At 67.5% G+C, this 27924-nt stretch overlaps 1 protein-coding gene across 2 annotated transcripts; it reads left to right on the forward strand.

Moving 5' to 3' along the window:
* The first annotated feature begins 3135 nt into the window (after positions 1-3135).
* On the forward strand, positions 3136-27828 carry INTS1 (integrator complex subunit 1). 2 transcript variants are annotated; one of them, XM_070362114.1, is made up of 47 exons: positions 3136-3505; positions 4139-4429; positions 7173-7369; positions 7463-7600; positions 7855-8014; positions 8115-8220; positions 8312-8498; positions 8588-8733; positions 8953-9094; positions 9305-9481; positions 9914-10022; positions 10594-10714; positions 11077-11154; positions 11659-11816; positions 12316-12412; positions 12877-12968; positions 13145-13205; positions 13671-13868; positions 14189-14318; positions 14541-14720; positions 14928-15077; positions 15409-15588; positions 15726-15830; positions 16620-16787; positions 16874-16985; positions 17737-17898; positions 18397-18543; positions 18698-18796; positions 19037-19161; positions 19408-19662; positions 19849-20008; positions 20208-20348; positions 20505-20679; positions 20758-20881; positions 21470-21600; positions 21997-22084; positions 22173-22399; positions 22486-22609; positions 23518-23651; positions 23950-24142; positions 24613-24740; positions 25014-25126; positions 25903-26016; positions 26812-26882; positions 27083-27174; positions 27286-27395; positions 27517-27828. In XM_070362114.1, the coding sequence occupies exons 1-47, from the start codon at positions 3448-3450 to the stop codon at positions 27630-27632; spliced, it is 6570 nt and encodes a 2189-aa protein (XP_070218215.1). In that variant the 5' UTR covers positions 3136-3447; the 3' UTR covers positions 27633-27828. The 2 variants fall into 2 exon arrangements, with proteins under 2 accessions (XP_070218215.1, XP_070218216.1); XM_070362115.1 differs by lacking the exons at positions 3136-3505; positions 4139-4429 and adding an exon at positions 5955-6073.
* Positions 27829-27924: the final 96 nt, after the last annotated feature.

Below are 27924 nucleotides of genomic sequence, written 5' to 3' on the forward strand. Positions count from 1 at the left end.
ACAAGGGCTGGGCGCTGTCCCTGGGGCACTGCCCGTGAGCACAGACGCCAGGTGTGCGAGCTGCCAGGGTGGAGGCACAAGCAGGGTGATGGCCACCGCCTGCCCCGGCGGGGGCAGCCCTGGAGGACTTCATGGAAGAAGGGACCATGCTGGGAGGCTGGATTTTGAAGGAAGAAGAGGCTGTCCAGTGAGACAGAGGCTGAAGTCCCAGGGAGAGGCCAGGGTGGTGACTGCCAGCCTGGACCGTGCCTGCCCCTCCTGCGACACAGAGGGAGGCTGGGGCCTGAGCAGGCCCCGCAGGAGGAGCCGGGACAGCCCCGTGGGGCAGGCGCGCTGCCCTTCATTCCTGGAAACCTTCGCTGGGCCATTCACATCAGTGAAAATGAAGCACCCAGAGAGGACGGCTTGTCCGGCTGTCCCCACCCAGCCCAGGCCTGCTTGTAACCATGGGGAGCACTGGGTGTGCCTCTCCCAGACTGTTTCCACCGTTAGATAGATGCGGTCACTTCCGACAGCCTGACACCCGGACGGCTTCTTTCCCTTCGCCACCGATCGGGCTGTTCCATCACAGGAGGTCCACTTGGTCCTTCCGCAGCAGCTTCTGACGAGTGCGTCTTCTGGGCGCCCTGTGCCTGGGTCCAGGCAGCCAGACCCCAGGCCTCCAAGAGGCTCAACTTGGTGCTGGAATTCCTGCACATTTGGGGTCAGATCCTAGGCGTGCTGGCTGGGTCAGAGGTCGGGCACAGCTTACAGAATCAGGCTGTCGCTAGACATCTCCCCAGGATGGTCATGCGCTCACGTGGTGTGGGGCCGGCTGGCGGCCCCAGGGGAAGGCCAGCATTGGCAGAGCCTCTGCCGGAACCTGGCCTTGGCGTGACGGCTCCCTGGGCTGTCTTCCTGGAGCCCCGCTGTCTGCAGCAGTCCCAGGTTTGAGAAGGGGGCCTCTCCGGCGCAGCCAGGGGCAGCCTTGACAGGGAGCGCTGGGTGGGCCCCCGGGAGTCTGATGCAGAGGGGTTTCCTTTTTTTGTTTCAATTTTTAAAATTTATTCTTAATAGAAGGATAATTATACTACTGTATCGGTATCTGCCGTACACTGACACGGGTCAGCAATAGGTGTACGCATGTCCCCTCCTCTTGAGCTCCCCCCCCAACATCCGACCCCATCAGAGGGGGAGTATTTTGACCTGTCCGCCCAAAGTCACCCCTGGCTGTCTACCTACCCCAGCGCCCCTCCAGCCCGCCCTCCCTGCCTGTCTTCCTTCTCGGGAGGTGGGCACCTCTCTCCTCACTGAGCGTCCCTCCCTTGCTCCACCCTTCATTCTTCACCATCCGTTACTCCTCCGGGCAGACGAGCTCCAAGGAGGCAAAACAGAGAGTCCAGCCCTCCCTGCAGCCTCTGCTGAGCCTTTGGCCCTCCAGCCCCCGCTCCCTGTACCTGCTGGCTCCCTGGCACCTTCCGGGGCTTGCCTGGCACCGTCCAGGGGGGCTCAAGGTCAGCCTCTCTGGTGTTGAGGGTCCCTGGAGAGCGGTCCTTCCTGCAGATGCCCCTGGGAGCCTTTGGACTCTTGGCTTAGAACCTCAACACCCCAAATGCAACTGATGTTGTCACAGCAGAGAGAAAAGTGATCACAGCCCACCTTACCCCAGGTGGGCAGCAGACCCGCCGGGGGAGCGGAGGTGGGGCTGGTGGGGTCAGGGAAGGCACCTCTCTGGCTGGGTCTGGGCTGTGAGAACCACACAGCATCTTTGCTCAGGGGGTTCCCTGGTGGTGCGGTGGATAAGAATCCGCGTGCCAATGCAGGAGACATGGGCTCGGTCCCTGGCCCAGGAAGACCCCACAGCCCGTGGAGCAACTAAGCATCTGCACCACAATTTCTGAAGCCCCTGCACTCAGGAGCCCATGCTCTGGGACAAAAGAAGCCACTAAAGTGAGCCGCTCACACCCCAAAACCGTAGGGAGCCCCCACTCACCGCAGCTGGAGGGAAGCCCACACTGCAAGGAAGATCCAGCACAGACACAAACAAACAAACAAACTTAATTTTAAAAAACAAACAAGAAACCACCTCTGCATAAACACTCTCACAGAGACGTGGCCGAGACCAGCAGGGCTTCTAGCTGACAAACGTCCCGGGACGCCGCCTCCGTGTGCGCTCAGTCCGGCAACGCGGGGGCTGCCGAGAGGACAGACTGTGCAGCCAGCGCCCGCCCCCCGGACCCCTTCCCCGGCAGGGGTCTCTCCAGGCCCGCAGCCCTTTCTCCGAACACCATCCTCAGGAGGAAGGCCGGTCCGGGGCTCTGACAGCCGCCGGCAGCTGGTCCGGTGCGTCTACACTGGCCACCGTCCGCAGGTTTTCACCTGAGCCCACCCTCTCTGCGCCTTTCAAAGCTCAGCGCTGCCCCCACTGCAGCATTACTGAATAAAATCCGTTTCTCAGCTCCGGGCCCTGTCCGGCTTCCTTCGGCAGCGATGCCGCCTTTCCGACGCGCTCGGTCGGTAAGTGGCGCCCGCGTCCTTCCCACGGTCGCCTCGTCCTTCGCGCGGGGACCCTCCGCTCTGCCTTCAAGGGGGCCGCCCGCTGCAAGTGGCCGGGTGGGGCCTGGCTGTCCACCCGATCCTCGTTCCTGGTTGGGAGGTGGGGACGGCGTGGAGACCCCCAGGAAGAGGAGGACGTGAGGGTCTGGCGTGGAGCCGCACTCGGCGCGTGGTTGGCGACCACGTCCTCAGCACCGAGCGGGCCCCGCTGCGCAGGCCGGCGCACCGAGGCCGCGGGAGTCCCGAGGCCGCACCCCGGGGCCCTGCCCGGTGCCGGCTTGGCTGCTGGGCTCCCTCCTAGACGCCCTCCCCCCCAGGGAACCCCGCAACCTGCCCTTCAGCCCACAGGTGGGAGAGCACTCTGAAGGCCCAGCACGTACGGGGAGCAGCCGAGGCCACCCTTCCGAGCTCGTGTTCTTGGGCTCGACACTCACTAAGGGCAGCCGCACCTGCGGGAGCGGGTGACAAAACCCGCCTCACCGAGGAGGCTGCACCGGCCTCCCGCCGCCAGAGGGCGCTGCAGGCACCGCGGACCAGCTCGCCTTCCCACCCTCACCCCACCCCCCCTCGCTGTTTTGCTTCCGGGTGTTCCGGAAGTCGGACTCAAAGGACGACTTCCGGTTCTGGGGCGGCCGCGACGGTACCCGGGCGCCGCTGCGATGGGCATCTATCGCTCTCACTAGAAGAAACTGGGTCGCCTCTGCCAGAGAGACGGAGCCTCCCGGGATCCAAGGCGGAAAGGCGGGGTCGCGCGGCCGCTTCAGGAGTTGCTGCCCGCGGTGGGGCGGAGTGTTCGCCCCGGGCCGCAGTCCCAGATTGGAATGAATGGGCGAGCGGCGGGCTGCTGACTAGCGCGGGTCTTCCCCCCAGTGCGGCGTCGGCAGCGCGGAGCGGCGAGGGCTCGGGGGCAGGATGAACCGGGCCAAGCCCACCACTGTCCGCAGGCCCAGCGCTGCGGCCAAGCCTTCGGGTGCGCGGCCTCTCCCCGCGGCACACGGCGCAGCGCCTTCGGGTCGCGGCTTTGTTTCCCCGAGCCGAACGCGGTTCCCAGGAATGGGGTCTCGGACAGCAGCCCTTGGTCCCGGGGGCCCTGGGAGTCCCGGGACGGGGGTCTGGGACCGCCGCCACCGCCTCCTCGACCCAGGCCGGCTCGTTGGTCTATGCATCCGAGGCCGCGGACCGCAGCCCAGGAGTGCCTGGCGGGAGGAGGGGGCGGCACAAGCAGGGGCTGACAGCAGGCTGGAGCCAAACTGGCCTCCAACCCGCGCTAGCTGAGTGGCCTTGGGCGCTTTACTTAACTTCTTTGTGCCTGGTAGTACTCAACCTGTGAAGTGAGGTTAATGATGCCTGTTTCAGAAACTTGTTGAGGGTGAAGGGACCGGAAGCTGATAGGCTGGAAACGGCCTGGTGTGTAGTCAGCGCCGTGTGACTGTCCGCTGTTGCTCACTGGCCAGTCCCAGCACTGCTGTGCACTTGCTGGGTGTCTTGTTTTTTCGCCTGCCCCGACCGTAGTCGAATCCCCATGGAAATGGTGGGAGGTTGGAGTTGTTCTCGGACTCCTTTTCCACCTAGCTGCTGTGTGAAGGTGCGTGTCCCTCTGCAGGTCACCCTCCGCCAGGAGACTTCATTGCTCTGGGCTCAAAGGGTCAGACTACTGAGTCGAAAACAGCCTCCACCCTGCTGAAGCCTGCCCCTTCCGGCCTGCCCTCGGAGCGGAAGCGCGATGCTGCGGCTGCGTTGGCGGGTGCCTCGGCGTTGCCGGGGCTCACCAAGCGCCCCAAACTCTCCTCCACGCCCCCGCTGAGTGCCCTGGGACGCCTGGCTGAGGCTGCGGTTGCAGAGAAGCGTGCCATCTCTCCCTCCATTAAAGAGCCATCCGTGGTCCCGATTGAAGGTAAAGACAGCTTCTATGAGAGCACAGCCCCTGCCTCGTCCGTGCACCAGGGTTCAGAAAGGCTACTTCCAAGCTTAGGAGTGTAGGTTCTTTGGAGAATGGAGGACAGGAGTCAGCTGTGAGTTTGTTTTTCAGAGCATCTCTCATAGGGCCGCCTTCACTGCACCTCTGCTTCAGACTGACAGTGATGGGAGGTGCTTGTCACTCAGGGCAAGGTGGCCCACATCGATCTGGGGCTGCTGCCGAGTGCGCGCCTCTGTGGCCCTCTCTGGGGAGCAGACAGCCGTGCAGGGGCCTCCTACATTGGAAAGCCTTGCACAGGTTCCTGCCGGCCCTGCTCCAGGGCTGGAGCGGGCGTGAGCCTGATGCCCTCCTGGAGGGCTGCCAGCTCCGGTCCTTGGGGAGCAGGCGCACTCTGTTGTTCCCTTGCTGGCCTGGCTATTTTCCGAGGCCGCCTCTGTGACAGTCTTCTCTGAGTGCAGGGAGTCCAGGGCAGTGCAGACAGACAGGTGCTGTCCTTGGGGGCTGTACGTGTCGTGAGGACCCTGTCCACCCAGGAGGCGGTAGCTTGTGCTGCCTCACTCTCTTCCCAGTTCCTAACGGTGCAGAGTTCACCTGCTTGCTTTTTATCTCTTAGCTGATGAGGTATCATGACAGCATTAGAGACAGGCATAAAGCTTACCCACAAGCCCGCTGTTTACACAGAAGCTGTTCTGCCCTGGACGTTCCCGTTTTTCTGGAGGTCGGGTCTGTTTAACATCACATCAGTCCTGGGTGTTAAAGTGTACAGGGGCTCACGTGGCAGCCAGGGAGGGGAAGGCCCATCGGGGAACCGGGGAGAGAGGAGGCCCGTCAGGGACTGTGGTGGGAAACAGAGCCTGACAGGCTGGCTGGGATTCGACTGGCAGCGGGACTACGAGAGAAGCCGTGGCGTGGTGGCCTTCGTGCTGGTGGAGGGGCCGGTGCTCGGGCCAGGGCCGGGGCTGCTCTGGGCAGCAGTGAGACCAGGGCAGAGGCCGGCCTGGGGCTCCACTGGGTGGCGACCTTCATGCTGGTGGAGGGGCCCGTGCTCAGGCCAGGGCCGGGGCTGTGCTGGGCAGCGGTGAGACCCGGGCGGAGACTGGCCCGGGGCTGCGCTGGGTGGCAGCCGCCTCGGATCTCTGGCTCGGGCTCCCTCCCTGGCGGCTGGGCCAGGTCAGCACTGAGCACTTGAGGGACTGAGTCCCGACTCAGGCCACAGCTCTCTCCTCACTGGCCATGCTTTGGTTTTATCATCACACGAGTCCCAGATAAGGTGGCTTTGAAGGTTACTTGGAGTATGGTTATGAAAGGCATGTTACAAATGAAACACATTTAGCAAAACAGAAGAGGCTGAGTTCAGCTACTTCATGGCGTGTGGCACTTGGAGTGTCTCCACGGCCAGGACTTTCTGAGCTCCACCCCTCTTCCTGCCTGTTTGTCTTTCTCCCTGGCACGTGGAGAGCACTTGGGGAGTGCCGGTCAACCTCTGTCCTCCATGCATTTGAGTCAGAAATCCATCGCGTTGCCATCACTTGGGTATCTAAAAACACAGTCCTAACAAAACCTCTTGGGTCAGAAAAGAAATCACAGTGGAAGTGACAGAACAGGTGGACCCAAACGATTGTAAGTGCGGCACAGATCAGACGTGGGTGGAGCCGCGCCTGGCCCGGGGGGCCCTCAGGTGGGGAATGGGGAGGGGGGCCTCTGGTCCCGTCAGAGGAGGAAGGTGGGGGCCGGGATGCCCAAGGAGGTAGCAGGAGGGAAAGAGCAGAGGGCAGCTGCGCGGGGGGAGAGTCGGAGCCCTGGCAGGCTCTCAGCGATGCAGGGAGCAGCCTCTGAGGGGCAGACGCGGGGAGGCCGCAGTGGAGGAGGAGGCCCGGGTCCACAGGTGGTGCCCGGCCAGCCCGCTCGGAAGCTCAGGGAGAGGACCAGCTTGTAGAAAAGGAGGTGTTCCTAGGCCATGCACCCGCAGCGAGAGGGCTCTAGGCTCGCTCGGAAGCTCAGGGAAGGACCAGTTTGTAGAAAAGGAGGTGTTCCTAGGCCATGCACCTGCAGCGAGAGGGCTCTAGGCTCGCTCGGAAGCTCAGGGAAGGACCAGTTTGTAGAAAAGGAGGTGTTCCTAGGCCATGCACCCGCAGCGAGAGGGCTCTAGGCTTGCTCGGAAGCTCAGGGAGAGGACCAGTTTGTAGAAAAGGAGGTGTTCCTAGGCCACGCACCCGCAGCGAGAGGCTCTAGGCTCGCTCGGAAGCTCAGGGAGAGGACCAGCTTGTAGAGAAGGAGGTGTTCCTAGGCCATGCACCCGCAGCGAGAGGGCTCTAGGCTCGCTCGGAAGCTCAGGGAAGGACCAGCTTGTAGAAAAGGAGGTGTTCCTAGGCCATGCACCCGCAGCGAGAGGGCTCTAGGCTCGCTCGGAAGCTCAGGGAGAGGACCAGTTTGTAGAAAAGGAGGTGTTCCTAGGCCACGCACCCGCAGCGAGAGGCTCTAGCAGTGCCTGGGGGGCTCCCGCACGGCCCCTCCTGGGCCTGGTCACTCCTGGAGGTCGGGCGACCCCTGCACTGCACGGCCCAGCTGCCCCGCCCACTCCCTGGGGACCTGCGGTCGTGGCTCCACCCCAGGCCCTCAGTCAGGTCCCTGGAAGTCGCCCTCGGCAGCCCCTGGCCTGGGGGCTGCGTGGGACGGTCTGGGTCGGGGCTGCCCACCTGACCGGGTGTTCCCCCGGCAGTCCCACCCACGGTGCTGCTGGACGAGATCGAGGCGGCCGAGCTGGAGGGCAATGATGACCGGCTGGAGGGCGTGCTGTGTGGGGCCGTGAAGCAGCTGAAGGTGACACGGGCCAAGCCGGACAGCGTCCTGTACCTCAGCCTCATGTACCTGGCCAAGATGAAGCCCAACATCTTCGCCACGGAGGGCGTCATTGAGGTGAGGGCTGCCGTCCCCTCCTCCATGCCAGGAAGTGGGGAAGGGGCGGGCAGGGCCAGACGGGCCTCCTCGCCACCGCGCCATCTCCCGCAGGCGCTGTGCAGCCTCCTGCGCCGGGATGCCTCCGTCAGCTTCAAGGCCAAGGGCAACAGCCTGGTGTCTGTGCTGGCCTGCAACCTCCTCATGGCCGCATATGAGGAGGATGAGAACTGGCCTGAGATCTTCGTCAAGGTGAGTGGCCTCTCCCAGGCGATCACTCTTGGTGAAGGGGGCAGAGGGCGGCGATTGGGGTGGGGGGACTGCTGGACCACCAGGGGGTAAAGGCGTCTGAGCCCCGAGGGCCGCGTGGCAACCCAGGGCATCTTCTGCCCCGAGCTGCTGGCTGTGAAGGGGCAGCCAGGGCCTGGGGAGGCTCCCAGCTTGCTCCTGCCCTCACACGGGGTCGCAGGAGAGGGCAGGCTGAGGCTTGGGCTCCGTCCTGGCAGGTGTACATCGAAGACTCCCTGGGGGAGCGGATCTGGGTGGACAGCCCGCACTGCAGGACCTTTGTGGACAACATCCAGACAGCCTTCAACACCAAGATGCCCCCCAAGAGTGTGCTCCTGCAGGGGGAGGCGGGGCGTGGCGGAGGGGACCTCAGTGCTGGTGAGAGCCCCTGCGGCAGCTGGGCTGGGGTTCCCAGTGGGAGGGGCCCGGGCACGCGGCACCGGGGGGAGCCGGTGTCCACTAGGCGCTCCTTCTGCAGGGAGCAGCCCGCACCCGTCCCTCACGGAGGAGGAGGACAGCCAGACGGAGCTCCTGATCGCAGAGGAGAAGCTCAGCCCCGAGCAGGAGGGCCAGCTCATGCCCAGGTAGGTGTGCCGCGCGCCCCCGGCCCGCGCGGTCCCAGGAGACCCCCGCCTGCCTGCCTTCCTGCCCGCTGCCGTCCCCCCTCTGGCCTAGGTACGAGGAGCTGGCGGAGAGCGTGGAGGAGTACGTCTTGGACATGCTGCGCGACCAGCTCAACCGGCGGCAGCCCATCGACAGCGTCTCGCGGAACCTCCTGCGGCTGCTCACCTCTGCCTGCGGCTACAAGGAGGCGCGGCTGATGGCGGTGCAGAGGTTGGAGATGTGGCTGCAGAACCCCAAGGTGAGGCGCGCGTCTGCGCGCGCGCTCGCGGGGCCCTCCTGCGCCGAGGCCGCGGGGCTGACGGTGTCCCCCCCTCCCGCCGCCCGCAGCTGACGCGGCCTGCCCAGGACCTGCTCATGTCCGTGTGCATGAACTGTAGCACGCACGGCGCCGAGGACATGGACGTCATCTCCCACCTGATCAAGATCCGTCTCAAGCCCAAGGTCCTGCTCAACCACTACATGCTCTGCATCAGGTGCGCGGGGGGGCGGGGCCGCCGGGGGCGGGGGCATGGGGCCAACGGGGGTGGGGCGCGGGGCCGCCGGGGGCGAGCTGCAGTGGGGACGTAGGGGGTCGCGGGGCTGCCGGGGGCACTGGGGGCGGGCGGTGGGCGTGGGGCCGCCGGGGGCGGGCGGCGGGGGCATGGGGGGTGCGGGCGGCAGCTGCTGGAGCTCCCTCTGCTTTCGGGGCCCAGGGAGCTGCTGAACGCGCACAAGGACAACCTGGGCACCACGATCAAGTTCGTGATCTTCAACGAGCTCTCCAACGCGCGGAACCCCAACAACATGCAGATCCTATACACCGTGCTGCAGCACAGCTCCGAGCTGGCGCCCAAGGTGGGGCCCCGCGACCCCGCCCCGGAGCCGCTGGAGGAGAGGGTGTGGATCGGCGGGTGCAGAGCGCTGTGAGGAGGCTCTGCTGTCCCGGGGTGTCTGGGTCGCGGGCTCTCTGGGCAGGCCTCCTGTTGGCCCATGAGGGTGAGAGCCGCGGGGGCCGCGGGAGCTGGGGCGGGCGGCCGGCAGCTCCCGCGATCTCTCTCTCCGCAGTTCCTGGCCATGGTGTTCCAGGACCTGCTGACCAACAAGGACGACTACCTGCGGGCCTCGCGGGCCCTGCTGCGTGAAATCATCAAGCAGACCAAGCACGAGATCAACTTCCAGGCCTTCTGCCTCGGGCTCATGCAGGAGCGCAAGGAGCCCCAGTACCTGGACATGGAGTTCAAGGTGCGCGGCGCCGCACCCCCAGGCCACCGTCCCCGCGGCCTCTGCGCTGGGTGTGGGGGTGGGGCAGCAGTGTCTGGTGTGCGCAGACCGACGGCGCCCCCGGGGCCCGGGTCTGCTCAGGGTGGATTTTAGGGAGTTTGGGGAGGCGGGAAGGGCCTCTGGAGAATAGGACTTGGGGCCGAGAGTGGTGGATCTCGGGAGCCACGTGAGCTGTCAGCAGACAGCCCCTGGGGGTCCTCTTCTCCGAGGGTAGCTCAGTCCAGCTCTGTGGGCTATACCTCGCCTTGTGGCCCGACCTGGCCTTGCTGTGGCTGGTTCTTGGTCCCTAGCATCCTGCCGTCCTGCTGGCCGTGGTGAGGGGTGGGTAGAGGGGAGACGGGGACGTGGACCGCTGCGCTGAGCTGGGCTGGGCGGGGCTGCTCTGTCCTGCAGGAGCGCTTCGTGGTACACGTCACAGACGTGCTGGCCGTGTCCATGATGCTGGGCATCACTGCCCAGGTGAAGGAGGCTGGCGTCGCCTGGGACAAAGGAGAGAAGAAGAGTGAGGAGCTGGGGGTGGGCTGCCTTCTGCGGGGGGTTCTCATGCTGGGGAGGCGGCCTTGGGTGGGAGAAGGGGGCTCTGCTCTGAGTGTGGGGCTGGGGCAGGAGGGTCGCAGCTGCAGCTCGGCTCCTGGAGTCCCAGGAAACTGCTGGTTCCTACTCTGTCCAGGCGGAGAGCAACCGCTCCCAGCCCGGGGTCACCCTCTGCTGGTTTGCTTGTGCAGGTCCTGGTGCCTTTGGGCTGGGAGTAGGGTAGGGGGGCAGGGCAGCGGTGTCTGGGTCAGCCTGCTCTGGGTCATTACTGACCCTGGAAAGGGTTGGCTGCAAGGCCCTTTAAACGATGGGCTGGAAGGACACTTGGGATTTCAGGGTTTCAGTTCCCCGAGGTGTCCTCAACCCTGGAGGACGGTCAGGTGCTGGCGAGCCTTGCCCAGCCGTCTCAGCCGCCCCCCCCCCACACCCCCCATCTGGGGCCCCGCCCCTCTGTGACGTCTCAGGGTGCTTGTGCCGCCCAGGCTTTCTCCGTGCGCCTGGCTGCCATGCAGGCGATGTAACCGGCTCCTCCTCCCCAGACCTCGAGGTGCTGCGCTCCTTCCAGAACCAGATCGCTGCAATCCAGCGGGATGCCGTGTGGTGGCTGCACACCGTCGTGCCCTCCATCAGCAAGCTCGCCCCCAAGGACTACGTGCACTGGTGCGGCCGGCTCTGCCTCGCCCCCGACCGGCCGCGCTCCCGGGGCTCACGGGTGACGAGTGACAGGGCTCCTCCCTGGATGACAGGCCACTAGCTGGCGCCAGGCTGTCAGAGGCCAGAGGGGCCAGGGGGCAACAGCCAAAACCTCGCGGTGTCCGAGCTTCCGGCAGGGCCTCGGGGAGGCGGGGCCCTGTCTGGTGGGGTGGGGCGCCCCCTGTTGGGAGGGGCCCATGGCCTGCCAGCCTCCCAGGCCTCACTGCAGAGCCAGGAGCCGGCCATCGCTCTGCGCACGGGCTTCCCCGCCCACGGGGGCTGATGGGGTGGGGCCAGGACCCCAGCCTGACGGCCCTCCCCCGCTGCAGCCTCCACAAGGTTCTCTTCACGGAGCAGCCCGAGACCTACTACAAGTGGGACAACTGGCCCCCCGAGAGCGACCGCAAGTGAGCAGGGCGGGGGCGGGCCTGGGGGCAGGTCCCTGCGCCCGCACCCCGCCGCCCTTTCCCCAGACGCACTGTGCAGGCCCCTGCGCCCTCGCGCATGCTCGGCTGGGTGGGCCCCGCCCCTCGCGTCCAGGCAGCGCGCACACGTGTCCTCTCTGCCCTCACCGGTCCCCGAGCCAGGTCACCTCCCTGAGCTTCTGACAGGCCGCTTCCCTCTTCTGCCTCTTTGGGCCCCACCGCGGGGTCAGCGTGCTCCTCCCCTGCCGGAGCCCCGCCCCTGTCTGAGGGCACGGCATGGGGCCGAGCTGGCCTGTGAGACCCCCGAGGCCGGCTCCCACTCCGTCCTCCGCAGGGCTGTGGGGCCCGGTCCACATGGGCATCAGGCACAAGTGACCGTGGGGAGGGTGGGCAGTGCCCCCTCTGTGCCCAGATGAGACGAGCTGGGGCTTCCCCTGCCCTGGGGGTGGGCTCCCACGAGCCCTCCTCTGCCCGCTCTGCCCGCAGCTTCTTCCTCCGCCTCTGCTCGGAGGTGCCCATCCTGGAGGACACGCTGATGCGCATTCTAGTCATCGGGCTCTCGCGGGAGCTCCCTCTTGGCCCCGCCGACGCCATGGAGCTGGCTGACCACCTGGTGAAGCGGGCTGCAGCTGTGCAGGCTGACGGTGAGGGCCTCCCGCTGCTGGCTCCCCTCCCCGCGACCTCTCAGGCCTCCGTGTGTTCTCTGCACGGTTGAACCCGGCAGGAGTGTCTGTCCCCCGCCTCTCTGAAGGGCTGCGGGGGGGCCTGAGGCGGAGCCGCCCCCTTCTAGAGCGCGTGTCTCGCTGCTGGTGGGCCTGGGCTGGCCTGCAGCGTTGGGGGGCTCGCCGTTCCCCTGCTCGCCCTGGCGCATCCGCTGCACCCACAGGTGTCAGCGTGTCCTTGACCGTCCCTGAGCCCGGCCGTGCTGCAGCCTCGGGCGCCGCGCGGTGCGGTCGTGCCCTGGCGCCCCGGGGCTCCTGCGGCAGCGTGTCCCGTGCCTGCATCGTCCCCCGTGCCTGCATCGTCCCCCGTGCCTGCATCGTCCCCGCCCCACCTGCCTTGTGTCCTTGCTCCTGGGCGTCCACGGCCCGAGTCCAGGCGGGGCGTGCACCGAGGGACCCGCATGTGGCTCCTGCGTTTCAGACGTGGACGTGCTGAAGGTGGAGCGAGTGCAGCTGATCGACGCCGTCCTGAACCTGTGCACCTACCACCACCCCGAGAACATCCAGCTCCCGCCAGGGTGAGGCCCCCGGCACCCAGGTCCCCCGACTGCCCCACTCTCTCCTCGGCCCGCAGCACTCTGCTGCTTGGTTCCCTCGTGTGTGAACCAGGCGCTGTGTCTGCTTCGGGACGACAGTGCGTGCACGCCGTTTCCTCAGCGCCCGACCGCGGCGCGGTTTCCATTTGCCGCGTGCGTCACTCGTTTGCGGATGTGATAGGGTGGTCTCGGCGCAGCCGCGGGGCTCCGCTGCCGTCGTCTGCGTGACCTGACAGCGTCGTCCCTCCAAGAAGCCTCTGCCCATCCGCTGGTGCTCCCCTCCCCTTCCCCTCAAACACACACGGCCGTCAGACACCACGAGTCCTGTAGCTTGGACGTTTCTGGACGTTTCACGTCTGAGCTGCAGTGGCTGGGTGGCCCCTCACAGGATGTGTGTGCTGTTGCTGCCCGGTGCCAAGGCTGAGCTGTGGCCATTTTGGTTCCAGGTATCAGCCTCCAAACCTCGCCATCTCCACCCTCTATTGGAAGGCGTGGCCCCTCCTGCTGGTGGTCGCTGCGTTCAACCCGGAGAACATTGGTGAGCGCCCACTGCCCCAGCCAGCCACGGCCACCTGAGCCTGTGTGGGCCTTGCTTCTCCTGGATGTTGCGCTCATCGGGCCGGGGGGCAGAGCCTGGCGAGGGGCGGGCTGATGAGTGGGGAGGGGCTGGGGGCGGGCCAGGGTCCCGCGGCCACCTGTTGCCTTGCCCCCTAGGCCTGGCTGCCTGGGAAGAGTACCCCACGCTGAAGATGCTCATGGAGATGGCAATGACCAAGTGAGTCGCTTGCCACCATGCGGGGCCAGGATGCGGGGGCTCGGTTACACTCAGAATGTGTGTCAGGGGTCCCGGCCTTCAGGCCCCCGGAGGGTGCCTGTGTCTCTGAAGTGGGAGTCGGCCTGGTGCCTGTGCCGGAACACCTGGCCCAGTGGCAGGGGTCTCGCACGGCCCTCCCGCACACATTCTGTTCTGGGTCTGGGGCCCTGACGCCTATTGGCCAATTTTGGAAGCACCAGCGTGCGGTCATGTGGAAGGACAGAGTGGCCGGCTGTGGGCTCTGAGGGACACCCGCTCCCTCACTGAGGTCTGACTGTGGCGTGTTGCCGATGGCCCCTGGACACGTTGCACAGTCTAACGGCTCCATTCGGGCTTGGGCCAGGGATGTCGCCACAGGCTCTGACCCCTACTCTTGAGCACTACCCGGGGGCGGCACTGTGACAGGTTCTCGTCCCCTGGTCCCAGCAATTATTCGTACCCGCCGTGCACCCTGACGGATGAGGAGAGCCGCACCGAGATGATCAACCGGGAGCTGCAGGTCTCGCAGCGGGAGAAGCAGGAGATCCTGGCATTCGAGGGGCACCTGGCCGCAGCCTCCACCCGGCAGACCATCACCGAGAGCAGCAGCCTGCTGCTGTCCCAGCTCACCAGCCTCGAGCCCCAGTGCGTGCGCAGCCCGGGGCGTGGGGCGTGGCGGGCAGGGGTTGGGGGGTACAGCTGGCCTGGCTGGCAGGGGGCAGCCGGGCGGGCGGCGGGGGGCGGCCAGGCCTGGGGGGTGGGGGTGGGGTCTAATGGGAGGCCGGGCCACACTGTGGGTGAAGCCAAGAGCCCCCGAGGCCAGGCTGAGAGGGGAGGAGCCACGGGCCTGCGGGAGGATGCGCAGCTGGCTGCAGGTGGGAGGCAGGCAGGCCCCCCCCATCCACTCTTAGCTGGGGGCGCTTCACTTGCCGCTTTGACACACACGTGTTGCCTGGCGCTCTCAGAGGGCCACCCCGGAGGCCTCCGCCTCACATCCTGGACCAGGTGAAAGGCCTCAACCAGTCCCTGCGCCTTGGGCACCTTCTATGTCGGAGCCGGAACCCCGACTTCCTTCTCAACATCATCCAGAGGCAGGTGAGCACCCCCAAGGCTGCGGGGGGCCTTCCCGAGGCTGCGGGGGGCCCTGGCATCAGATGAGACTGTGGGCTGGAGGGCACGCCTGGAGACCGGGCCCTTCAGCCACGGCTCCGGGGTGCAGAGAGCTGCCTCGGGAGTCCCCGCTGGTGGCGGGCAGTTGCTGGGGGGAGGGTGGCAGCGGGATTGACTAGAAAGAGCCGTGTGCTGCTGCCCGCCCAGGCCTCCTCGCAGTCCATGCCCTGGCTGGCCGACCTGGTACAGTCCAGCGAGGGCTCCCTGGACGTGCTGCCCGTGCAGTGCCTGTGCGAGTTCCTGCTGCATGACGCCGCTGATGAGCCCGCCTCGGGCGGGGAGGAGGAGGAGGGCGAGAGCAAGGAGCAGAAGGCCAGGAAGCGGCAGGTGAGTGCCCACTGGGGGCCCACACGCCTGCCCCGACCCCAGACACCTGGGGCCCACATGCCTGCCCTGACCCCGCCACCCTCACATGCCCAGCCTGACTTCTGATCCCCGGGGCCCCACATGCCCACCTTGATCCCATCTCCTGACCCCACCCCCCGACCCCAGGCCCCACACGCCTGCCCTGACCCCCGACCCCTGCCCCCACAGAGGCAGCAGAAGCAGAAGCAGCTGCTGGGCCGCCTGCAGGACCTGCTGCTGGGCCCCAAGGCAGACGAGCAGACCACGTGTGAGGTGCTGGACTACTTCCTGCGGCGGCTGGGCTCCTCGCAGGTGGCCGCCAGGGTGCTGGCCATGAAGGTGAGGGGACCAGGCCCTCTGCTCCCCTGGCACGGTTGTCTTTCCTGTTAAAACGACCGTTTTTCTCACCGGGGCTTCACCGGAAGAGACTATCAGGGAAAAGGGCACGGTAGGAACGTGCAGACATTGGGCCCTGTCCCGCCCGGGCCCTTCCCGCTCTGGGGTGACTGGAAGTGTCCCGGGGGCGGCCCTGTGTCTGTCCTGCCGCCTCCCAGAGGCGCTGGCGCCAGATTCCCGGGCAGCCGGCCCACTGTCCTGGCAGCTCTGAGTACGCGGTGTCTGCTGGGCTGGAGGGAGCCGGCAGCCCCAGAGCCCGATTGTCCGCTTGCAGGGCTTGTCCCTGGTGCTCTCAGAGGGCAGCCTGCGGGACGGGGAGGAGAAGGAGCCGCCCCTGGAGGAGGACTCGGGCGACGCGGACGCGCTGCAGGGCTACCAGTGGCTGCTGCGCGACCTGCCCCGGCTGCCGCTGTTCGAGAGCGTGAGGAGTACCACCGCGCTGGCGCTGCAGCAGGTGCGGGCGGGGGCGGAGGCGAAGGGCGGGGCACCGAGGGGGCGGGGGCGGGGAGGGGCGGGGCCGTCCCCGTCGGGAGGGGCTGGGTGGAGGGGCCGGGGGCCATCCCCTCCGCTCACACGGCCCCCCCTCCGCAGGCCATCCACATGGAGACCGACCCACAGACCATCAGCGCCTACCTGGTCTACCTGTCCCAGCACACGCCCGTGGAGGAGCAGGGCCAGCACAGCGACCTAGCCTTGGTGAGGGGGCGAGGCTGGGGGAGCTTGTGAGCAAGCAGGCGGCAGCGCCACACCTTGGCTCTGGGTCCCTAGTGCTGGGACCTTGGTAGGGACCTTCTGTCCAGAGCAGGAGTCGAGGGCAGGAGCCCCCGTGTCTCTGGGGCTCTAGGCCCGAGAGGTGTGGTTTGGCCAGCCTGGGAGGCGGAGGGGCGAGGTCCACGCATCCTGCTCCTGTGGGGCCCCGTGAGCCGGGCACGGGCCTGTGTTCTCCCGCGGCCTGCTCTTTCGTGGCCGTCTTTCTCCTGACCTTGCTCTTCTATGAGCTTGTCGGCTGACAGCGTGGGGGTCCTGAATGCTCCAGGTCCCTGTAGAGGGAGTGGAGGGATTGGCTGAGGACTGAGGTTGGTGGGCAGTGGGATTCTGCCCAAGCCTGGCTTCTTGCCGAGGGGCCGGTGGCCCCTGCCTTCTAAGTCTGGTCTAGGGGCTAGCCTCCCCCACGTCACTGCTGCCGGCTGCAAGTAGACGCGTCTGGCTGTGGGCAGGCGGCTTTTCCCTGTGGGTCCTGAGCCGTCTGTGTTCCTGTCACTCCCTCCTCTCCGAGGGGCCAGCCCTCTCCAGTTCACAGCCCGTGTGCCTGAGGGGGCTGCACACGGGGCCTCGTCTGTCGTCGGCGTGCTGGCCGGTGCTGGGGTGTCTGTGCCAAATGGGGTGCGGCGTCGGGTGGCCTTGGCCGGGGATGGGCCGTTGGCCGGGTGTGACGGGAGGAGAGCCCGAGCCGCTGACCCCGCCCCCTGCCGCCCGGTCCCCTAGGACGTGGCCCGGCTCATCGTGGAGCGCTCCACCATCATGTCCCACCTCTTCTCCAAGCGCTCCTGCAGCGCCGAATCGGACGTGGTGCTGGCAGCCCTGCTGTCCATCTTTTCCCGCTACGTGCAGCGCATGCGCAAGAGCAAGGAGGGCGAGGAGGTCTACAGCTGGGTAAGGAGGTGGCGCCCCGCCAGGCCCCGCCCAGCTCCGCGGCCCCGCGCCCCGCCTCGGCCTCTCACGCCGCCTTTTTCCTCCAGTCAGAGTCGCAGGACCAGGTCTTCCTGCGCTGGAGCAGCGGGGAGACGGCCACCATGCACATCCTGGTGGTCCACGCCATGGTCATCCTCCTGACTCTGGGCCCGCCCCGTGGTGAGCAGGCTGCGGGTGGTAGGGCCGGGTCTCCCGTGGAGGCAGACGCCCCTCCTGGGGAGCACGTGAACCTCTCCGTGGTGGGGCCCCTCAGGTCCAGCTGCTGTCCCGTCGTCCTGAGGTGCACATGGGTGCTGCCGGACACCTGGGCCTGCTCCTCCTGCCGGGTTTCTGAGGTGGAGATGTCCACAGGGCTGCCCACCGAGGGGCCGCAGGTCCCCGCCACAGGCCTGGGCGTGGCCCTTGACCCGCTGCCCAGGGGCTGTGTCCAGAGCTGGCTGATCCTCTGGCTGCCTGAGACCTCCTGGCCTGGCAGCCTCTCCATCCCTCCTGTGAGGCTGATGGTGTGGGTGACTCTGCATCTTGTGTCCAGGGAGGCGGCCTTATGCCGGTCTGGCCTGCTGGCTGCCCAGGGCTTTGTGGAGACGAGGGCAGGAAGGGGCTGGTTCGGCCAAGCCCACGGGGCCCAGCACACGTGCTGGTCCTGGCCTCACCCGGCTTCTGGGGGCCTGGCCGGCTCCCTGCACTTCGATCTCCTTGACCGAGAGAGGAGAACACGGTGGTTGTGAGGGTTGGGTAAGCCCGCCTCTTGCAGGCTCTGGCGCCCGTCGCACTTGCTCTTGGTAGACTACTCCCCGCCCTGTTCCTCAGCAGCCCTGGCTCCCCTCGTAAACTGGGGACACGCTGGCATCAGCCCTCAGCCTGAGGTCCCAGAGTGGCTATGGTGCTGACTGCACCCTCTCTCCTGAAGCTGGTGACAGCGAGTTCCAGGCGCTGCTGGATATCTGGTTCCCGGAGAAGAAGCCGCTACCCACAGCCTTCCTGGTGGACACGTCGGAGGAGGCACTGCTGCTGCCCGACTGGCTGAAGCTGCGTATGATCCGCTCAGAGGTCCCTCGGCTGGTGGACGCCGGTACTGCCCGGGGCGGGTGGACAGCCCAGGGAGGGGGGCGTTGGTACTGCCAGGGGTGGGGGACAGCCCGGGGGGGACGCTGGCACTGCCTGGGGGGATCCGGGCCTCGCCTCTCACTGTAGGCCGTTGCCAAGGAAAGAGGGCAGCTCGGGGGCCTCTGGCATGTTCTGGGACGTCTATTATCCGGCTCATGTCTAGACTTTTTAGGGAGCTGTCTCTATGTGCAAGCTGTTACGGCCTTACAAGGCCCCAGAGAGAATGGGGTGCTGGAGGAGGGAGGGAGGCAGTTGGTCTGGACTGTGGGGTGGGCTGGGGCAGCCTGCAGGGAGGAGGAAGGGTGCCCAGTAGCTGGGGAGGCCAGGCAGGTAGGGGGTGAGTTGGTTTGGGAAACAGGACACACGTGGGCAAGTCTGACGCGGGGCGGGGGCTGGGGGACCCAGTGGCTGCCCTTGGGGCTGTCCGGCCCTGCGCCCGGCCTCTGAGGGGAGCTGCCCACAGCCCTGCAGGACCTGGAGCCGCAGCAGCTGCTGCTGTTCGTGCAGTCCTTCGGCATCCCCGTGTCCAGCATGAGCAAGCTGCTGCAGTACCTGGACCAGGCCGTGGCCCACGACCCCCAGACCCTGGAGCAGAACATCATGGACAAGAGTGAGCACCAGGCCGTGCCGAGCGCCCCGGGCAGGGGCTCCAAGCGGACGGCCGCCTCAGACGCCGCTTGCGGTCCCGGGGAGGCAAGGGGCTCTGTGGGCGTGGTGGGGAGCAGCCCCCGCCCTGCGTGCGGTCACCCGCGGTGTTCCTGCAGACTACATGGCCCACCTGGTGGAGGTCCAGCACGAGCGCGGCGCGTCCGGAGGCCAGACCTTCCACTCCCTGCTCACAGCCTCCCTGCCCGCCCGGCGAGGTACCCGCGCACGGCCACTCAGGCAGCCTCTGCCCCGTGTCCCCCTCCCGCTAGTGGGTTCTCTACCTCGTGGGCCTCGGGAGCCCCGGTGAGGCTGGCGTCCCGGGCGAGAGCTCTCGGGAGGGCCCGTGAGCTGCTCCTGTGGGCGGCGGGCCCCGGGCGAGCCTGGCCTTGGGTGGCAGGGTCCCAGTGAAGCAGGTGGGAGGGCTTCTCACTGACACTGCTCCTCCCTCCCTGCAGACAGCGCAGAGGCGCCGAAACCCAAAAGCAGCCCAGAGCAGCCGCCGGGTCAGGGCGGGACCCGGGCCGTGGCACGGGTGCGGGCGCTGGGCCCAGAGGACGACCTGGCCGGCCTGCTCCTGCAGGTAGGGCCCCGCCCGGGCCCGTGGGCTGGGCTCCCCGGGCACAGGAGCGGGTGCTGCAGAGCACACGTGCCATTTTCTGGCTGCACGCTTGCACACACGTGTGTGCACAGGTCCACACGTGGTCTCCGGGGCCTGTTGCCCTTGGCCCCCCGTCCCCAGTCCACGGTCTCCTCTGCACGCCCACCTGGAGAGAGTGGTGGATCGGGGTGTCCGCTGCTGGCCTGACAGCCCCCTCTCTTCGCACAGATCTTCCCACTGAGCCCGGGCCCGCGGTGGAAGAGCTCCCACGCGCGCCCTGCCGCCCTGGCACTGCAGCAGGCCCTGGGCCGGGAGCTGGCGCGAGTCCGCCAGGGGAGCCCCGAGGTGCCGGGTGTCGCCGTGCGCCTCCTGCAGGCTCTCGCCACCCTGCTGAGCTCCCCACACGGCGGGGCCCTGGCCCTGGCCATGCACCGCAGCCACGTCCTTGCCTGCCCCTTGATGCGCCAGCTCTGCCAGTACCAGGTGGGCCTCGGGTGGGCCGCGCTTGCCTCTCCCGCCCCGTCCACGCCCGCACATGTGCTTGCCCCGTCGTGTGTCCTCAGGATCACTGGGGGAGCTAGGTGGGCCCTCACCGTGGAGGGGGGGCGCTGCGCGGCGGGTGGGTTCTGGGGCTCTGGCCCGTCTGAGCCGTGCCTTGCCCGCCCCCAGCGCTGCGCGCCCCAGGACACTGGCTTCTCTTCACTCTTCCTCAAAGTGCTCGTGCAGGCCCTGCAGTGGCTGGACGGCCCCTCCGTGGAGGCTGGGCCCCTGCAGGCCCAGCTCAGGCTGTTTGCTGCCCAGTGCTCGGCGCGGCGCCGGATCAGCAATGGTGAGGCGGGGCTCCCAGGCTCTGCCGTTGCTTCGGGGGGCCTGTTCCCGGGGGGCCCAGCGGCATCGGGGGCGTGGTCCAGTGGTTTCAGGGCCAGGGCCCAGGGGTGGCCCCTCGGGGAGGGGAGTGTGTGGGGGAACTGAGGGGGTCACTCCTGGGGCCCTGGCGGGAGTCCACCCAGTCACACTCTCCCCTGCAGTGCGGAGCGGGTTCCTGCACCTGGCGGAGGCCCTGACATTCCGCGGGGACCCAGAAGCGGTCAGCTCCACCGTGCGTGCCATCGTGGCCACCCTCAAATCTGGGGAGCAGTGTGACGTGGAGCCCGAGCTCATCAGCAAAGGTACTCGGGCCGCGGGCTCCACTGAGGACCCCCTTGCCGCTCCAGAGTCCCTCTGCCGGGTACCCCCAGCAGAACAGAACCCCGGGGGTGGGGCTGTCCGTCCTGGAGTCGGGCATGCCCTGGGCCCGTGTGACGGGCACCCCTTCTGATCTGCAGTCCTCCGGAGTTTGATCGAGGCGAGGTCACCTCACTTGGAGGAGCTGCTGGCCGCGCTCTTCTCCACCGCGTCCGCCGTCCCGCCCTCGGGGCCCGTGGCGGTGGTCAGCTCACTGCTGCTGCCAGAGAAGGAGGAGCCCCTGGCCCCTGGGAAGCAGGAGGCCGACAGCTGCAGGTGAGTCGGCGGAGCTGCGGTTGGGCCTGGGGGCAGTCCCGGGCGGCTGTGTCTGACCCCCAGCCCCCTTCCCTGCAGCCAAGAGGCCATGCTCCTGGGGCCCTGCTCGGGGCTGCTTGTCGACTGGCTGGAGATGCTGGACCCCGAGGTGGTTGGCAGCTGCCCCGACCTTCAGCAGAGGCTGCTCTTTTCCCGGGGCAAGGTGGGGCTCACCGGGCCGGCGCGCGCTCTTCCGTCGGTTCTGGCAGGCCCCAGGCTGGAGTCTCATCGGCCGGACAGGTCCCAAGTGTGCCGAGCCAGTCGCCATGACCGGCCAGATCTGGTCACAGAGGCGGGAGGGCAGGGGTGAGGTTGGTCCCTGTGGGCCCAGGTCCTCGCAGGGCGCTGGAGGGAGAGTGGAGCCCACCTCCCCTGACGAGGAGTGGGGGCCGGAGCCCGCATCAGGGCCCTTCTGGCTGTGGGAAGACGAAGAAACGCTGACCGGGAGGCCGGGGAGGGGTTGTGCGACCCCTGGCCCTGCTCCTGCCCCGCGCTGGCGGGTCTGCGCTTCTGAGGGTGCAGGTCACACTCCGCGCCCACAGTGCTGCTTGTGTGTCCCGTCTCTGAGAGGTGGGTTTAGTTCAGCCCATGTTTTATCTGCGGAGTGACCCGCCAGCCTGGGAGGCCCTGCCCTGAAGTGGCGGCTTCTCCCTGCCCTATGCCACCTCCTGAGGCTGCCCGCCATCCACTGACCCCATCTGCCAGAGCTGGGCAGCCCGGTGGAGACCAACCCAGGTTTCCTCTGTCCCAGGGCAAAGGCCACCCTGGCCCCCAGGTGCCATCTTTCCGTCCCTACCTGCTGGCCCTGCTCACACACCAGTCCAGCTGGTCCACCCTGCACCAGTGTATCCGCATCCTGCTGGGCAGGGGCCGGGAACAGAGGTGAGCCCCCGCCACCCCACAGGCTGGCTCCTTCCTTGGCACCACAGGCGTTGTGAGGCCCCAGAGTGCTGTGTGCAGCCGCCCAGTGCAGAGCTCCTCTGGGAGCCTGGCCCAGCACCACCCTGGCCCCTGCAGGAGCCGGCTCCCTGGCCCGGGTGGCCCTACTCTGGGTGGCCGGTGCCCTGTTCTCCAGTCACAGTAAGGGCTGTTGTCAGTGCCGCGTGGCTGCAAGTGCGGGGCGGGTGGGGGAAGGGCTGGACGACGTCGGGCGGGTGGCCCATGTCCTCTGAGCCCGGCCGGGGTCACAGCCGACAAGGGGCATCTTGCCGGTCCCATCCGCCTCCCTCCGCCTGGAGTCACGCCTCCTGCTGGGTCTGGCCTCCCCACCTCCTCCAGGTTTGACCCCTCGGCCTCCCTTGACTTCCTCTGGGCCTGCATCCACGTCCCTCGGATCTGGCAGGGCAGGGACCAGCGCACCCCACAGGCAGGTTTGGGGTGTCCCCTGCCCAGAGGGCGGGGTGGCCCGGGCACGGCCATGCCGCGCGGGACTGACCGACCGCATCCGACTGCAGAAGCGGCGGGAGGAGCTGGTGCTGCGGGTGCAGCCGGCGGAGCTTGTGGGGCTAGTGGAGCTGATCCTGGCCGAAGCAGAGGCACGCAGCCAGGATGGGGATGCGGGCGCCTGCGGGCTGCTCCAGGCACGGCTGCCCCTGCTGCTGAGCTGTTGCCGCGGTGGCGACGAAGGCATCAAGAAGGTGACGGCACACTTGACAAGCTGCGTCCAGCAGTGGGGCGACAGGTGAGGGGCCACCCGGCTCAGACTGTGCGGGGCGGGGTGGGGGGTACTGCCCCGGCCACGCAGCCGCCGCATCTGCTCTCCCACAGCGTGCTGGGGAAGTGCAGCCGCGACCTGCTGGTGCAGCTCTACCTGCAGCGGCCGGACCTGCGGGTGCCCCTGCCTGACGTCCTGCTGCACAGCCAGGGGGCCACCGGCAGCAGTGTCTGCAAGGTGAGGCCCGACGGGCTCCTCAGGGTGCCTGGGTCCTCTGCTTGGGGGTAGAACCCAGACCAGGAAGTAGGGAAGTGCTTTTTCTCAGAACTCGGTGAGGGTGGATGAGCGTCTGAAGTTGGAGCCTACCGTGCCTCCCTCTCCTGTCTGACCTCTTGAAGGGTCCTTCCTCCGGGAAGTCCTCCAGGTGTGGAGCAGAGCAGAGTGGGCGTCCCCCCGTGTCCCCCTCGTTCCCTGATGGGGACTGTTGAGAAACGCGGACTGCGCGATGTGTGTGATGATGTCTCCTGTGCCCGGCCCCTGCTCTGTCCCCGCACATCAGCCGGGCTCCCTGTGGGCGTGGTGACTTCGAGCCGCCATGCTCGGCGCGTGTGGACAGCGTGCCCCTTCCTGGCTGCCTGCCTCCCCCACGTGCCTAGTGTGGTCTTCCATGTTCAGAGTCTGCCTTCCCCTCCTTTCAGCGGTGCGGGGGGCTTGTGGTCTGCGGGTCTCCCTGCCCCCTCCCTGCCTTCCCTGGGCAGGGCCCTGAGTCGAATCTGCCTCCAGCCCTGCGTCCCAGGAGGAGGGAGCGACGTTTTTGTAGCTTGCTTTCCTTTGCGTGTGTTCTGTGTTTCACACACCTGAAGTTAAGCTTTACCTGTGAGGTCGGTCTTTCTCACCTGAGATAGTTCAGGGCTTCTGTTCTGTTTCCGGGGAGCGGCTGATGTCACACTGCGTGCTGAGGTTGGCCAGGACCTCCGGCTACAGCCAGCTTGATCCTCTGAAGCCCCAGAAAGCAGTGGGGGCAGGTTTCTCTGGACACCATGAGGGGCCTCAGGGACTGTGCCAGGGCCTTGGGGCTGAGCCCGGGTGGGCAGGTGGGCACGAAAGCCGCGAGGGCCCTGGCCCTGACCCCCTGCCCCTCTCAGCTGGACGGCCTCATCCACCGCTTCATCACCCTCCTGGCGGACACCAGCGACTCCCGGGCATCCGAGAGCCGAGTGGCCGACGCCAGCATGGCCTGTCGGAAGCTGGCGGTGGCCCACCCCCTCTTGCTGCTGAGGTACCGCCTGGCTGTGTGGCGTGGTGTCTCCCCACCCCCAGCCAGGGGCGGGCCCCACACCTGGTGTTCCTGTAGGAATGGGCTCTGTGGCGGTCATCCTGGGGCTAGTCAGGGCCGGAGGCTGCTTGCTGACGAGCCAAGCCTGGGGGGCGGGGCCGGATGAGTCGGTTGAGCAGCCAGGAGCCTCGCAGTGGGCATCTGTGGGCTCGGGGTGGTCTCTGTCCAGCAGATGAGGTCTCTGAGGGGAGGGGAGAGGCTGGGGGACGCCCAGGACCAGGCGGCTCTGGCTTGGCCGCAGGCACCTGCCCATGATCGCCGCCCTCCTGCACGGCCGCACGCACCTCAACTTCCAGGAGTTCCGGCAGCAGAACCACCTGACCTTCTTCATGCACGTGCTGGGGGTCCTGGAGCTGCTACAGCCGCAGGTGTTCCAGAGCGAGCACCAGGGGGCGCTGTGGGACTGCCTGCTCTCCTTCGTGCGCCTGCTGCGGGTGGGTGCCCCGTCCCTGTGCCCTGCCCTGCTCTGCCCCCACTTCCAAGCCCCCTCCCACCCCCGCCACCATGCCCCGCCCCCCCATTCTGAATTCTCTCCTCAGTCGGTTTGTCCCCCTGTTCCCACAACTGCAGCGGGCTCCGTCCTCCTGACCAGGACTGGGGGTCTGTCCACAGAAGCCGCTGGGTGAGGGCAGATGTGGCTCCAGGGAGCCCTGCAGGAGAGCGGAGCCCCGGGCTGCAGGGGGGCGGGGGCAGGGCCAGGCCCCCAGCTGCCACCCTCCCGGGGGAGCCCCTGCGGGGCGTGGGCCAGGGCCACTCCTGAGCCTCAGGGACCCAGCAGAGGGCGGCGCCTGGTGGTGTCCAGCCTGCGCTGTGAGGCTCTGGGAGGGGTGCGGCAGGACGGGGCACACAGCCTCCGTCTGGGGCAGCCCCGGCTCTGAGCGCCGCCTCGCGATGCCCTTTGCAGAACTACAGGAAGTCCTCCCGCCACCTCGTGCCCTTCGCCAGCAAGTTCGTGCGGTTCACCCACAAGTACATCAGCTGCAGCCCCGCAGCCGCCGTCGCCTTCCTGCAGAAGCATCTGAACGTGCTGCAGTGAGTGCACCCCTGTCCCAGCGTGGCAGGGCTCAGGGCGGGGAGTTCCCAGGGCCATGGTGCCCGGGTCACAGACGCTGGGCCTGCGCCAGGGCCGTCCTGAGCTGGCTCCCTCCTCCCCAGCCCCCTGAGTCCCCTACCCCCATGCTGCTCAGGCACAGCCCTGGCCTCCCCCTCCCCGCCCCGTGTGGCCCTCAGGCAGACCTTGTCGCCCTTTGCCCCCTGCATGTGGTCCTCACGCAGAGCCTTGTCTCCCCCCCCTTGTCCCCCTAGTGACCTGTCCCTTGACAGCAGCGACCTGGTGATGCTTAAGTCGCTCCTGGCGGGGCTCAGCCTTCCTAGCAGGGATGGCGGGGCTGACCGGGCACTGGATGAGGAGGGTGAGGGTGAGTGGGGCTGGGCTTCTGCTGGGCGGGGCCGGGCTGGACTCCCCTGGGCGTCCCCGGGGTGTCGTTGGCTCTGGCTCTGTGACGCTCGCGCAGCCCCAGGTGGTGCCGTGGCCCACGTGACCTCTAGCACCTGCTCTGTGGGACCAGCCGGGTCCTCTGTCCCCTTGCCTGGCTGCATCCACATTCCTGCCCCCGTTCGCGGCTCCCACCGCCCTGGCGGCAGCCCGGCGCCTGCAGCAGCGTGTCCAGCGAGTGGTGGGTTCGTGAGCGGGCTGAGGACCCGGGGGCCGCGCTGACGCTGGTCCTTCATGGCTGTCCTGCCCCCAGGGGCTGCCCTGACGCTGGCCCCTCACGGTCGTCCTGCCCCGGTTTTGCCCAGTCGTTGGTGCTGAGTGTGACTTTCAGCCATCCGCTGACACGCCTGGCACAGTGCCTTTATTGAGCACCTGCTGTGTGCACGGTGGCAGCAGGGAGTGCAAGGCTCTGGGGAGAAGCGCGTGTCTCCCAGGTGGCCCCCAGCAGGCTCGTGGTCTCATCACACTCTGAGCGCCCACTGCATGTTGGTGCTGTGCCCAGCCTGGGCAGGGCCACGTCTTCGGGTATCTGCCCTGACTCCAGACGCTGCTCAGCAGGGACACCCCTCCTCTCCACGCTGGGGTCCTGTGGCCACAGCGTTGAGTGTATCTGGCTGCATAGGCCCTCTGTGGACGGTGGCTGAGGGCGGGCCATCCTGTCCCCTTGCCCCTGACTGGCATTGGCTTCCTATCTCGCAGATGAGAGCTCGGCTGGCTCCCTGCCTCTGGTCAGTGTCTGCATCTTCGCTCCTCTGACTGCAGCCGAGATGGCCCCCTACATGAAGAGGCTGTCCCGCGGCCAGACGGTTGAGGGTGAGTTAGGGGTGCGTGCGCCCTCCAGGCCGGGGTGCCCCCATGGTGGGTGGTGGCCCCCATTCTGTCCCTGTGGTCCTGGGTCCCAAAGCGGCCCTGGCTGTCCCGGCTTCTCCTGGGGGGCATCCAGAAGACAGCAGGGCCCCTGGGAAGGCTGGGAGGGCCGGGTCTTTGCTCATAGTGGGGGTGGGGCCATGGAGAGGGGCTTGGAGGAGGAAGCTGCAGACCAGGGTCGGGGGTGGGGGCTGCTCTGCTGGCCAGTGTTCTTGGGGAACCCCCTGGAGTCCCCGTGGACACCAAGGAAGGGAGGCCTGGCGAGGAGCTGGCCGGTGGCCCCTGGTCCCTTTCGGGGGAGCTGAGCCCGGGTGGCCCCTGGGGGAGGGCAGGGCGGTATGTCTGCAGCATGACTCTGAGGTGGGGACAGACAGACATCCAGGGATGTGGTGCACACACATCCCAGCCCCGCAGACCTGACGGAGGGTCTTGGGGGAGCGTGCACCTCCGGGTCGAGCCCAAACCAGAGGCGCCGTCCCGGTGGAGTCGGGGAGGCGGCAGAACCTCAGGCTTGGCGTCCTGAGCGAGCGCTGAGGTGGTGTGGAGGGTCCCAGGAGGCTTGGGCGCCTTGTTCTGAGCAGCCGAGCTGCACCTGGGACCCTGGGGCCTCGGCCAGGCTGGGATCCCTGCCCGTCCGGTGTGGAGCGGGCAGCGGGCCAGCCCCGGACTCTGCCCCCCGCCTCTAGGTTGCTGGGGTGGGGGGGACACATCTCCGTCACACACGCCCTCTGCTTGACTTAGATCTGCTGGAGGTCCTGAGCGACGTGGATGAGATGTCTCGGCGGAGACCGGAGATCCTGGGCTTCTTCTCGGTGCGGAGCAGCCGCGGGCCCCAGGGGGCTGGGGCGGGAGGCATAGCCACCCCCACCTCCTTCCTGCGGGGGCAGCGTGCCTTGCCATCCAGCCCAGAACTGAGGCAGAGTGGGGCTGGGGGAGTGGGGTCCCCGGCCGCGCTTGCTGAAGCGGGGAGCCCTAGCGGGAGGTGGCCCCGCTGACAGGCATTCTCCTGCAGACCAGCCTGCAGCGGCTCATGAGCTCGGCCGAGGAGTCCTGCCGCAGCCTGGCCTTCAGCCTGGCCTTGCGCTCCATCCAGAACAACCCCGGGTGAGCTAGTGTCCCCGGGGCTAGGGCTGTGGGGGACTTTGGGGCCTTGGCTGTCCTGGCTCAGGGTAGGGGTGGGGGGGCGGGGCTCCCCTGAACTCGTGGCTTTTTCAGCATTGCAGCCGACTTCCTGCCCACATTCATGTACTGTCTGGGCAGCCGGGACTTCGAGGTGGTGCAGACAGCCCTGAGGAACCTGCCTGAGTACACCCTCCTCTGCCAAGGTCAGTTTGCTGCCCCCGGGGGCCTCAGTCCTCCGGCCGGGAGCAAGAACAGGCAGAGGCTCCGCTCCCGAGAATGGCTGGGGTGCAGGGGCAGAGCTGATGGGCCCTCCTCCATCCGCAGAGCATGCGGCCGTGTTGCTGCACCGGGCCTTCTTAGTGGGCATGTATGGCCAGATGGACACCAGCGCCCAGATCTCTGAGGCCCTGAGGATCCTGCACTTGGAGGCCATGATGTGAGCCGAGCTTCGGACCACCAAGGCGGAGCACGCAGCACTCGGAGCCCACTCCCAGGGCCTTGCCGGCAATGGGGGCCACCTTTCCCAGAGGCTGTCCTGCCTGCGGGTGCTGGGGGCGCAGCCGGGGGGGAGGGTGCTGACATCCTGTGGGTCGTGGCTCAGAGTTGGGTTCAAATGAAACGTGTTGAATTCTCTGATCCCGCTGCCTGTGTGGTTTTCAGAGACCTGAGGGGGCTCAGGGGGAATGAATGGGAGCCGGGAGCCTGGCCCAGCCGGGAGACAGGAGGCCCCCT

The sequence above is a fragment of the Bos mutus genome, chromosome 25 (assembly GCF_027580195.1).
Source record: "Bos mutus isolate GX-2022 chromosome 25, NWIPB_WYAK_1.1, whole genome shotgun sequence".
NCBI classification, from domain to species: domain Eukaryota; kingdom Metazoa; phylum Chordata; class Mammalia; order Artiodactyla; family Bovidae; genus Bos; species Bos mutus.

Bases quoted from the DNA above. Each gene is read 5' to 3' on its own strand.
- INTS1 (XM_070362114.1), top strand. From the start codon at position 3,448: ATGAACCGGGCCAAGCCCACCACTGTCCGCAGGCCCAGCGCTGCGGCC. The intron at 11,817-12,315 runs GTGAGGGCCTCC...CCTGCGTTTCAG, and splicing joins TGCAGCTGTGCAGGCTGACG to ACGTGGACGTGCTGAAGGTG. The intron at 24,741-25,013 runs GTGAGTGCACCC...TTGTCCCCCTAG, and splicing joins AAGCATCTGAACGTGCTGCA to TGACCTGTCCCTTGACAGCA.